This window comes from Tupaia chinensis, unplaced genomic scaffold (genome assembly GCF_000334495.1).
Source record: "Tupaia chinensis unplaced genomic scaffold, TupChi_1.0 Scaffold000340_1, whole genome shotgun sequence".
NCBI lineage: Eukaryota > Metazoa > Chordata > Mammalia > Scandentia > Tupaiidae > Tupaia > Tupaia belangeri.
The window spans coordinates 948,561-961,450 of NW_006159834.1; the positions used below are offsets into that span (position 1 = coordinate 948,561).

At 40.1% G+C, this 12,890-nt stretch overlaps 1 protein-coding gene across 1 annotated transcript in view; it reads right to left on the reverse strand.

Moving 5' to 3' along the window:
• MTTP (microsomal triglyceride transfer protein) overlaps positions 1-12,890 on the reverse strand; it is a gene marked incomplete in the record, with an annotated part of 67,298 nt that overhangs the window by 33,873 nt on the left and 20,535 nt on the right. The window contains 5 exon segments of the mRNA XM_027773312.1: positions 4,158-4,315; positions 7,268-7,418; positions 10,627-10,766; positions 11,053-11,169; positions 12,581-12,688. Of these exon segments, the coding sequence (XP_027629113.1) occupies positions 4,158-4,315; positions 7,268-7,418; positions 10,627-10,766; positions 11,053-11,169; positions 12,581-12,688 (674 nt within the window).

A 12,890-nucleotide genomic window follows, 5' to 3' on the forward strand; every position in this document is an offset into this window, starting at 1 on the left:
GTTATAGGGTACACATGCTCATCAGAAAGAAACTGAGAGAGAGAGAAAGAGAAAGTGAGAAAGCAAGCCTCCAGGTCCAGGACTCAAACAACAGTCGGCCATGTAGGAGTCCAGTGCCTTAACTGCCATGCCACCTACTGTCTCAAGAAATCAATTATTTTTTTATTTGAATAAAAGAAAAATGAGTAAGACTTTCTCAAAAAAAGACTTTTCCCCTTTAAAAAATATTTTTGAAATATTTATTTAATTTTATTTATTATTATTTTAAAATTTGCTATAAGGCAATGCACTCACCAGAGACACGCAGAGTGACGGACAGAGAGAGAGAATGTGAAAAAGTGAGCCACCAGGTCCAGGTTTTGAACCATGGCTCATAGCTGGCTACATGGGAGTTCAGCACCTTAACCACCACACCACCTGCTGGGCCCTCTTTCCTTTTATTTTTTTTTTAAGAATTATTTTAACTATTTATTTACTTACTTACTTATTTATTTTTAATTTGACCAGAGAGAGACAGAATGAGAGAGAGAGGGAGAGAGAGGAAGTGAGCAAGCATGCCTCCGGGTCAGGGTCTGCCATGTGGGAGTCCAGCACCCTTAACTGCCGTGCCACTGCCGGCCCCATTCCTTTCCTTTTTTTAAGCCTCACTTTTAACTCTTTTCTCTGTCACCAAGACAGTGTATACTCAGAATATACAAACCCATTTTACTAATTATCTTAAGTCCAATATAATTTGGATATTTATAAATTTAATTAAAATTATAAAAATAAAATTATATATTGGGTTCAGGTTCTTTTCTATATGAGTAACAGAAAATCTATGCCCCCCCAAGCTAATTCTTTCTTTAATTAGCTTGACAAATACATAATATTTCTCAAATGCCTGATTTAACTAAACCAGTATTATTTGATAGAAAGCTAGAAAGTTAACATTAACCTATATTCAAGAACAAAACACTTTGCTTCTTAAAAAAAAGAAAAGTAAAATCATCATGGAATATTTCTGCGTTCAATCGTAGTGGGCATGTGTGAACAGAACAGAATTCCTACAGGAAAGGTCTCACTAGACCTGCTCTCGGCATCAGAAACCTTCAGTTAATGGAACCTGGGATGATACAGTTTCAAAGTTAGTTGTTATACTAATGACCACACGTATGCAAATGTATATGACATCCATAGAAACATATCAGAGATGTAGTTAATACTTTATTCTTTAAAACAACTATTTATATTGCTCCAAAAAAGTTAGTGCGTGAAGCAGAGGCAGAGAGGCATTACACCTAATGTCTGTTGTACAAGCACCGGTCTAAGAATTTTAGATGTGCAACCTTTGTTTAGTTTCTTCATCTGTAACACTGGGTTAAAAATAGTATTTACCTCAGACCGTTGGGAGGATTTAATTACACAGTCTATGTAAAACACTTAGAAGAGTGCTTGGGGGACCAGCAGTTAACATAATGGCTATGTCGCTGGACTCCCATGTAGTCAACCGCGGTTCGCATCCCGAACCCGGTGGCTTAAACTCACGCCGGGCGCGTGTGCGTGCATGCCCAAGATCCCAAGAGGAGAATGGAGGAGAAGGGATTGCGGTGTGACCATCCCCCCGAGGAGTGATTTCTCGCTTTCTATCTCTCTGTCTCTCTCTCTCTCTGTCTGGCAAGCGCATGTGCCCTATAGCAAAAACCTCTTAAAAAAAAAAAAAGAGTGCTTGGCATATAGCAAGTGATCAATAAATATTAGCTGCTACTAACACAGTCACCTCAACCCACTGAATACCGCCCACAGTTTAATACTAATATACTTCTTGACCTATGAGGACAAAGACTCGGCAATACCGAGTCATTCGTTCAAGGTCACATAGCTAGTAAATGGTGTAGCTCGGTTCGGAATGTAGGTCTCTCTAACTCTGGAGTCCCGTTACCACCCTGCAAATTACAGGACATGCAATATAGACTCTGGAAAATGCTACATTCTACCACCCAGCCTTTTAAGTACCCTACATAAACAGAAGTTATTGTCCCTACTTCACAATGTGGAAAGCGAGGCTTGGAGAAGCTAAACGTCAATGACTGGCTTAAAGGTTATATTGGAAGTCATAATTTAAAATGAGGTCTGATTTTTAGTTCACCCTCATATCTTTTATGCTACATGTGTGTTACATAGGGTGGGGTGCAATACTGTGTAAATAATCTGATCTAGAAGATAAATCATACAGTCAATCAAATTATTGTCACCTTTAGATTTTTAGGATACTGATAGGCTAAGATTCAGTATAATCTCTATTCAAAATACCTAATTTTTGCATTTTTCATTATTTTTTGGTTTTGACATTAAGACAAATCTCTCTACCAATACATTTTAAAATTCTATGATTAAAACTGAGCCTGAGAGTTATTTGCATAGCTTTCAACTTTTTGCTTAAATAAGTATTTTGGAGAGAATTACCAGTTTGTAGTTAGTCATACGGAATTCATATCGACTTCTTACTGTCTTCAAGGCAAGTATATAATTACAATAAAAAATAAACAGGTTTTTTTGGCCAGTGGTTGTGTCACAGTGGTAACACTATACTCCATGAAGCTGAGGCCACACGGGAAGTGCCCTGGATCATGCCCAAAGTCTCCCGGTGCAGGCTGAGTGTGCCAGTGGTCCTGTCTGGCTGAGGCTGGGTGTGGATTGCCGCATGAGGACATGATAAGTACACTGGTTTTTCCATTTCTCTCTGTGTCTCTTTCACATGGAAAAAATAAATAAGCTTTTAAAAAATAAGCACGCTTTTCAGAAAAAAAAAAAAAAACTCCTAAATTCTCCTTTTTGGGGAAATCAAGTCCTTTGAATTCAGTGATTGGTACTGCTGCCCCATGTGCATTTGTGGGTGTGGGGGTGTGTGTGTGTGTGTATCTTGGCCACTTTCCACTTTTCATTATGTTAATGGTTTGTTTCCACTACTTGTCAAATTAATTGAGCCATGTTCTATAACATCAATTAGGATCATTGACATCATACAGCTACTTTGTATTTACAGACAAACTCTGTTTTGTAGACAAAAAATTCCATTATATTTACAGACAAAGTGCGCTTGAGAATTAAGTCAACTCTCTTGATTATACATGTAACATGACTCACACTTTCTCCAAGTATTAGATAATGTATGGATTGCTTTCCTCGATTTCTTTATCTGGCTAAGCTCTTCATTTTCTATGTAAGGCATGGTTTCAATTGGATCTTTAATGAGGTCACATTTTTCAGCCTTTTTTGTTTTGTTTTGTTTTAATCGAGTGTAAATGAATAGCTTGTGGAACACAATTGCAAAAGCATCACGGCACAGGCACGCATGCCAGGAGGAAGCTTTGCCCCACCTGTCTGTGTAACCTAGTCCTGACCTAAACTCCTCAATACGATGACACATGCATTCTAAATCACTGCTGAAAACTTGCCATCGCATTTCTGGCCAAGAAACTGATAAATGACTACGCTGTGCACTATGTGATGCAAATACACAACAAAACGATAGACCTGGAGGTGGGACAATTGCTTAAAGGGGTCTTTCTCTCCTAATAAGGAACAACACAGGCCTGGCTGCACGGCTCACACTGCTAAGGTACTGCTACTTGGAGGTCGAGACCACGTGGAGGGCCCAGGTTCAGTTCCTGACTCAACCTACACTCGCCAGGTACAGTGATACCTACCTGTGGTTCTAGCTAACTGGGGAGCCAGGACGGGAGGATCACAACATGGCAATATCCTGTCATGAAACCTCTCTCAGACAGAAGGACACATAGATCTATTTATTAAATCAATTGATTGACCCACTGATGGGTAGTTATTTTTTTAAAAAGTCAACCCAGGGGACCAGCAGATGGCATAATGGTTACGTCGTTGAAATCCCACGTAGACACGGTTCAAGTCCCAGACTCAGTTGCTTAAAACTCACACTGGGCCCATGTGCATATGCACCCAAGATCTCGAGAGGAGAGTGGAGGAGAGGGGATTGTGGCATGGCCCATCCCCTCAGGAAAGGGGAGGTAATTTCTCACTTTCTGTCTTGTTAGTGAGCTCATGCACCCTATAGAAAAAAATCTCTCTCTCTAAAAAAATAAAGCCAACCCAGAAATGTTTTCCTGACAGACAATCCTATAGGAAGTTGGGAAACTTACAGTACTTCCTTTTTTTCACTCTTCAGGACTTGGAGGATCTCTTCTTTCTTTGCAGTCCTGAGGTGCTGAATGAAGGCCAGGAAGCTTCTGACGGCCTCTGCCTTGGAGAGGTTGTCGGGCAGCAGGTGCTGTCTGATGGACTGCCAGTGCTCCAGGAGCTGCAAAACAAGGCTCAGGCTCACTCCCATTCCTAACTCTGAACATCCACGCATAAGCCGGTTCCTCACCCTATCTAAAAACTTCCTTATATCTAACCAACTAAAGATTTCTGGCTCTTGCCTTAGTATACCTTACGGCCCCCTGCCCACAGGGCACCCTGTGACTTCTAGGCCATGACCCTGTGCACCATTCCTCTGCAGAGTAAGTGTACTTAGCTTAAAGGACTCAGGCAATAATTAATTGGTCATTGGGCACATAGGTCATCTGGAGGCTACTCCAAGAGAATTATGCCCTAGGCCAGGCTTCAGCTACTGTAGTGAAATTTTCATTAACGGCAGAGTCTTTCAGAGAGAAATAAATCAGAACTGCTCAGGAACTGTACCATGTTTTCAACTGTCCTGTGACTCACTGAAAACAAATTTCTATAATTGTTTGAACTCCCTGTTCTCTCTCCACTGCATGTTTGCGTGAAATTCAATTAAATTCAATGCTGTGCCATTGCCGAGGTCTGCACTATTCATTGCTGCTGTGCATGTTTTGCAGCTAGTTTAGATTAAGGTAATTTTTACACCAGTACTGTGGTTATTCTATTGTAGTTTTAAAAATAGTAAATAACTCTAATTGTGACATCGCTTGTCTTTGGAACAAAGTAAAAACGTATTTTTCATAGTTGATTACTTTTTCCCTAGCTGTACAAAGTGTGTCACATCCTGTCAGTGACTCCTGCTCCTTCTGCGGCAAGTAGCATGCTACCAGTTTTTAAATTACTCATGCCTTCTAATGATCAATAGGCATGTAGGGAACCAGCAGTTAGCGTAATGGCTATGTCGCTGGACTCCCACGTAGTCGACTGCGGTTCGCGTCCCGGACCTGGTGGCTTAAAACTCATGCCGGGCGCATGTGCGTGCGTGCCCAAGATCCCGAGAGGAGAATGGAGGAAAAGGGATTGCGGCATGACCATCCCCCCTGGGGGGTGATTTCTCACCTTTTGTCTCTATGTCTCTCTGTCTGTCTGGTAAGCGCACGTGCCCTATAGCAAAAACCTCTCAAAAAAAAAAAAAGTAGGCATGTACATAATATCTGTCTTTTTCAAATCCCTTTTAGCTATCTAATGTTAAGAGGATATTTCAAAGTCATTCTAGCTGTACTTAGCTAAAGCTGTGCTCATTTCAGAGGGCAAATAGTACATTGATGTGAATCCATCTTTGTTTCGTTGTTTTTTGCTTTATGTGGCTGCAATAGTGACATTATACTGAAGCTGGGAAATCAAATTACTCAATGACGTAAATCCCTCCTATAATAACTAAGTAGTAATTATTTAAAATCTTAGATGACTCATAATATTTAATAACTATGAGAGGAGAAATGATTAATTCACAGCATAAGAAAAAATTCGTTTCATGAGTCCCTAAATAATTTCCATCTTATATATTAGAAAATTACACTGGAATATTAAATGACATGTGAAAGAAAAACAAATAAAACAAAAAATTTGATAATGATGATTTTCTTTCAAAATATTTTTTTCTTCTAATTTTAGTGAGTTTTAGAAATAAATAAGAAATTGGTATAAGTACATTAAGTGAAATTATGATATTAGTTATTAAAGATTTCACTTTCCTAAACACTAGTCTTGTCCAAGAGAAGAGCATCTTCTCGTAACACAGAGCATGATGTCAAGGGTTTAGTCTCCCCACCGGTTAAGAAGGAAGTGCTGGGGCCAGCCTGGACTGCACCAGCTAAGTGCTGGGCATGGAAAGCCAGATAGCACATGGCCAACCATGGCTACAGGTAAGAATCTGGCCCCAGGTTGGGGTGGGGAGGATGTTGAGAAACAAGTCAGGCATGTGCAAATGTGTTCCTAGGATCCTGATGGAATACAGAAGTGGAGGAAAGGGATCATGGCATGACCAGGCCCATGGGTGAGGGTGCTTTCTGTCTGTCTGTTCTCTCTCTGGAGAGGATTCACACCCTTTGGCAATAAAAATATACATCCATTAGGAAATGCTGGACCCCAAAGTTGTTTCTGTGACCCTACTTAACAACTGATTTATGCAACAGATAAAATTTCTCTTCGCTGGAACAAAAATGTTACCGGGTGATCTTCACTTCCTTTGGAATGGGATATCTCATTTCTAGCTTCAACTGTAGAGAGAGTGGGGAATGGCAGTTTACACGGAGAGCTTGGTATCCCTTTTCAGTCTTCATATTAGTACTCAGGACACTGGGTCAATAAACAGTCTCACCTCTGGACAAATCATCACTAAGTGGCAGAGCTTTCAGCATTCAGACCCTTGGCCATGTCTTGACACCATATGCTTCCCCTGAACTTCTTTAAGTCCTTTGTACCCCCCTGGACAACTTCAGAAAGACTGCCTTTAAGTCATAACATTTTTTATTTGAGGTAAATAAGCAGTTGTCTTTTAATTGCCAGAGGGCATGTAAACTTGCCAGAGAGGGGGGAAGAGGGAGAAAGTACCCTCAACGAGGCATGGTCACACCACAATCCCTTCTCCTCCATCTCTCCATCCTGCCAGAAATTTGGGCACACACACACACACACACACACACACACACACACACACACATATGCACCTGGCGTGGTTTTCAAGACATCAGGGCCAGGATTCAAACTGCATGGTCAGCCATGTGGGATCCAGCTCCCTTAACTACTAAGCCATGGGGCTGGCCTGTCATTATCTGGTAATTATTGTTGAATTCCACATCATCTCAGGTGCATGTTGTTAGGCTACTGTCATTGTAGCCCTGTAATAGTTCTTCAGAAACCACCCTCACCTAAATGATGTATAACGACTGAATGTATAAAATAATAATCATAATCAATTTTTTTAAAAAGAAACTTCCCTCATTGCATTAGCTGATGCTTTCAACCAAAATAACAGGAAAATAGAGATTTAAGCCTGATTCTTCCCATAGTTGTTTACACTTACAGAAGGGCACTGTTTACACTCTCTCTGGAAGACCTGTCCCACGATGGGAATAGCCATGTACTTAGAATCAACTGCTTTAATTACGGCTGCAACCTGCTTTCCAGGCATCAGTCTTGGGCCTGCTTCCGTCGTCTTCAGCTCTAATTTCTGCCTGCGTAACACCAATGAGAAATATCACATGAAAACCATTTTTTGAGGGAACAAGATACTAATTGTCCTTCTTTTGACCAACAGGGTACTCATTTAGCCAAATTATATATGAGCATGACTTTTAAGCTCTGATATCTCTAGAGTAATGGAAGTAACTCAAGTAACTAAAACATGAAGGAAATTATGAAGTTTTTCTGGAACAACAGTTAGATTCAAAGATTTGAAAACCCAAGTCCAGACTTCCCAAATATTATGAATAAAGACTATAGGGCAGAAAGTTTGTCTGGAATGCTAAACAAAAGACTATTATAGGGCAGAAAGTTTGTCTGGAATGCTAAACACAATATGGGTGTCGGCTCTATTGAATTAGCTCAGTTCTCCGAAAATGCTATCTTCCATACAACCACATGTCATTTGCTGACCAAGACAGTTAGGAAAGCTTATTTTCCAAAGAGTCTCAATAGTATTTCCATCTGACATGCTCTCTCAGAACCTCGTTCCTTGTTATCAAAAGGTAGAGGCACACTCCTTTCTTTGAACATGGATAGGCCTCTGTGACTGTCCCAGAAGACAGTAGAAGTGACTCTATGTGACTACTAAGGCTGTTTTATAAAAGGAGACCCAGCTGTCATCTGGCACCCTGTCACTCAGGTGCCTTTAGAGCTCTGAGCTGCCATGTGACAAGTCTGGCTACCTGGAGCTGCCATGCTGACATGGAGACAGAGATGACAGAAGAGTTTCAGTCTCCCCAGTCCAAGTGGCAGATGCATGAGGAAACAATCTCGAGTAACTGCAGCTCTAGTCAGTGTCTGTGTGCCGCTGTGTGACAGGCATAGAGTGAGGCGTGTCTAGTGGGGCCAAGGGAGGCCTGAATTATGAGAGAGATTACTGTGACAATTGCTGCTTTATATACCACCAAATTTGGGGTGCTTTGTTTTTGGTGATGGAAACCTGGTAGATCTGATGGGTAGTTAAAAATATTTATTTTATATGAAAATACATGAAGGGCCAGCTGGTGGCATGGTGGTTAAGACAGCTGGATCCCACATAGCCGGCTATGCGATTTGAGTCTCAGTTGCTTGAAAAACACGCTGGCATGTATGCGTGGTGTCCCAAATCCAGAGAAGATAATGGAGGAGAAGGGATTGCAGCATTTTTCCTGGGGAATGTTTTCTTACTTTCCCTCTCTCTCTCTTTCTCTCTCTCTCTGGGGAGCACACACATCCTACTGCAAAATTATAATAAAAAAGAAAAATGAAAACAATATTGATATAGCATAAAGCAGAATGCAAAATTCTACTCCAGATGAGACTGCAATAAAATTTCAAACATTTATGATTTGAAGTACTTCTCCCAAGATTTTTCACCCACTTGTTTCTGACATTAGGACTAATTCAGAGAGGAAATGTTTGAGGAGTAATGGCATAAGGTATAATATTGTGTTATCAGAAAAGTCATGATGCATTTTTGCATAGAAAAAAACAGAAAAATACATCATGACTTTTCTGACAACCCAATACATTCAGTGCTAAACAGCATTCTTTTCTGAACTAAAATCTGAAAATAACACAAACTCTTAAACTTGAGATTTGAGTTCTGAATCCCATTAAAACTCTTCTGACCAGAGAAATCGTCTCAAGATGAAATAACAGGTTTAAATATTGAAGTGTTATAAATCATATCAAGAACTCTGTCACATCCCTTTACTATGGATTTTTTTAAAAAATAATTGCCAAAAGACAGGTGTGCTCACCCGAGACAGAGAAAGTTGGAGAAAGAAAGTGCTCCCACAATGGGGCGTGGTCATCCCTCTCATGTTCTGAGAGAGCATGCAGATAGGAATATTGTTGAGACTCTTTGGAAAATAAGCTTTCCATGCTCACTCCTTCTCCTCTGTGTCTCCATCCTGTGGGGATTAAGGGCATGCTCACAACCCACTGTGTTTTTCAAGCCCCCAGGACCAGGATTCAAACCGTGGGCAGCCATGTGGGATTCGGGGCCCTTTAACCACAGCTACCCAGCTGGCTCTACTGTGATAGTTTTCACATTTCTTAACAACAATTAAAAAAAAAAATCTCAAGGAGAGAAAACATAAATGCCACCACTTTTTAACTTTACATTAAAGATATTTGATAGTGGGCCAGCAGGTGGCTTGTTAGTTAAGGTGGCTGGATCACACATAGCCAACTGCATGGTTTGAATCCCAGACCCTGTGGCTGGAAAATCATGCCAGGCATGTGTGCCCAAAATCCTGAGAGGAGAATGGAGGAAAAGGGGTTGCAGTCTGGCTATTCCCCCAGGGTATGATTTCTCACTTTCTTTTTCTCTCCCCATCAAATGTATGTGTCTATAGCAAAAACTAAAAACAAAACAAAACAAAATTTGGCAGAGAAATTAGAAAAATGAATTAGAGGGACCAGTAGATGGCATAATGATTACGTCACTGGACTCCCAAGTAATGGACTGTGGTTCAAGTCTGGGACCTGGCAGCTTAAAACATGCTGGGTACTCATGCATGCATGCCCAACATCTCAAGAAGAGAATGGAAAAGGACTGTGGCATGGCTAGCCCCGTAAGGGGTGATTTCTCACTTTCTGTCTGTCTCTCTCTGTCTCTCTGGCAAGCCTACACACTCTATAGCAAAAATCCCTCTTTAAGGGAACCAGCAGTTAGCGTAATGGCTATGTCACTGGACTCCCACGTAGTCGACGGCGGTTCGTGTCCCGGACCCGGTGGCTTAAAACTCACGCCGGGCGCGTGTGCGTGCGTGCCCAAGATCCCGAGAGGAGAATGGAGGAGAAGAGATTGCGGTGTGACCATCCCCCCTGGGGGGTGATTTCTCGCTTTCTGTCTCTATGTCTCTCTCTGTCTGTCTGGCAAGCGCACGCACCCTACAGTGAAAATCTCTCAAAAAAAAATCCCTCTTTAAAAAAAAAAAGAATTAGAATGAATCAAGTAGCTTGTCTTTTTCAAATTTAAATGCTGCTTAATAAAAATTGGTTTTTAATAAAATTCAGTTAAAAACAGTATTTACTATATACCATGTATTATAATAGATGATGTGAAAAATAAGAATGAACAAGATATAATCACTATTTTCAAGGAGCTCATAATTGAAATAAGGAGGCACACACATGCATACATATTTATAAACCAATTATATATCAAAGAATAACATAAGATAAATAAAAATTTCAGCATTATCTTACTTTGATACTATTTTTCCTGTAATGCTCCGTAGGAAATTCATCCCAAAAGCATGTGTCTCTTCTGCGAGCACAGCTGTAACAAAGCTGTCTTCTATCTTATAGGTAGTGACAGATGTGGCCTTCGAACTGACACCCAAGACCTGGTACATAAGTAAATAGCCATCTTTATAACAAGCAACCAGCTTTTTTATCTTAGAATTGAGTCAAATAACAAACCATCTTTCAATCTTCAGACAGCTCCCCCCATGTCCTTCCCCATCATCCATATCTACCACATATTTAAATAAGTCTGTCATTTGATATTTATAATCTAAATATTATAAATGCTTCCAAAGAATATGGGTATATTATTTTCATATTATTTTAAAATTAAACTCTACAAAATGCAATTACTTGAGTGCCCCAAAAAAGTGGTGTCACTCCTACCGGATTTGAAGTTGTAAATCCAGACCTCACTATTTGGCATGAATCCAAGGCCTTGATCTTGAGCACTTTTTCTTGATTAGCCTGGTAGGTCACTTTACAGTTCCCAGAGATATCTACCTAAAAAGAAAAGAAGAACTTAATATGTGGGATTCTGTAGTGACCATTTGAATTCCAATGGGAAGTGCTTGAAAATTTAGGTCCTTCATATGTCATTGATGACTGCCTTTTTTCCCCAGAATGACAATATGAAAGATGGGAAGATCTCCAGTCTCCTGTAGTATGTGGGTTCCTTTCTATCCTTTTGTTGAGTCTCGTGAGTGCCTTCTCATTGTCTAGGAAAAACACAGACTTCCTGTTTCTCTCTGCATCCAATAGGAATCAGACAAACACCTGCTGATTTTTCAAACTTCTAGTAAATGTGTGCTTATGTGACAAGTGGAGTTGTTTTTGTTTTAGTTTTTTGCATTGAGACCGAAAGAGAGAGACAAACAGTGAGAGGGCTTCTCTTCTCAGGATTCTGGGCACCCATGCACACATGCCTGGCATGATTTTCAAGACACTAGGTCTGGACTTGAACCATGGTCAGCCATGTGGGAGTCCAGTCCCTCAACTACTACACCACCTGCTGGCCCTGGAGCTGATTTTTAATGCTGTATCTAGGCTGTATGTATGTATACACATGTGTGTGTGTATGTGTATTTTAAGCTTTGATCAGTTGAGTATCAGTAGAAATTCTTAAAAACCTGTGGGATTAATTTAACTCATCATTAATCTCATGATTTCTCACTTTCTCTTTCTCTGGGAAATCTGAATTTATAAAAATGTATCCCAATATAGACCCTGTTAAGCTTTTCTGAGTTTTCCCATGGGCTTCTAACAGCACCATACCAGGTATCTATTCTAGTGAGCTAACCAACATTCCCGTGACCCAGCCCTGCCATCGGATTTTCTTACCTCTCTTGAGCTAGCTGAATTCAGACTAGAACACTGAACCCTAGCTTGACTCCAGGTATAGCACTGGGGAATCCAATTACCTTCTCCAGTTTAATCCAGTTTCTTTACTTGTAAAAATGAAAGGAGTTGGGTATGTTCCAGTGGTTCCCCATACTGTCAGTGCATTCAGATAATCTCAGAAGACTGTGAAGATACATATGCTCAGGTCCCCCTAATTTACTGACTCAGAACTTCAGGGTGAATTCAGGGACTCTATACTTTTTAATAAGCTCCCCATGGTTTGTGGTGCAGTGCTGTCTGAGAACCACTGGTATGCTAATCTAACATTGAATTATTCTGTAAGTTAGTACAACTAATTCTAACTCATATCACACTGTTATTTGAGTAATGAAACATTGGGATGAATGACTTTGTTTCATATGTACATGAGATCTGAGTACTCAACTCAGCCACTCTGAATATCATGCTATAACAACTCTTATACTAAATTTCTACAAGTAGAAAACCTTATAAACAATTTTGGTAACCTTACTAACAAATAAGATGCCGAATCCTTGATAATATTAGCAAGTACCTCATTGGCAGTTCCAGAGCTCAACTGCATCTGAAATAGACTAGCCAAGCCTCTCTTCAGATTTTCTATGGCCACTGGCTCATTTTGATAGGAGTAGAACTCTTTGACCTAGGAGGAAAAAAGGAGAAATACAAATGAAGCAAAAGTGCATCATTTATCAGATTTGGTTAAATAAATGACAGGAAAGGTCAGATTCTTACCCCTATTAATTCTGGGAGAAAAAGAGTTGTTACTCCAAAGCTGGGACTTTTTTTTTTTTTTTTTTTTTTTTTTTGAAAAAAAATTTTTTTATTTTTTAAAAAAGAAAACA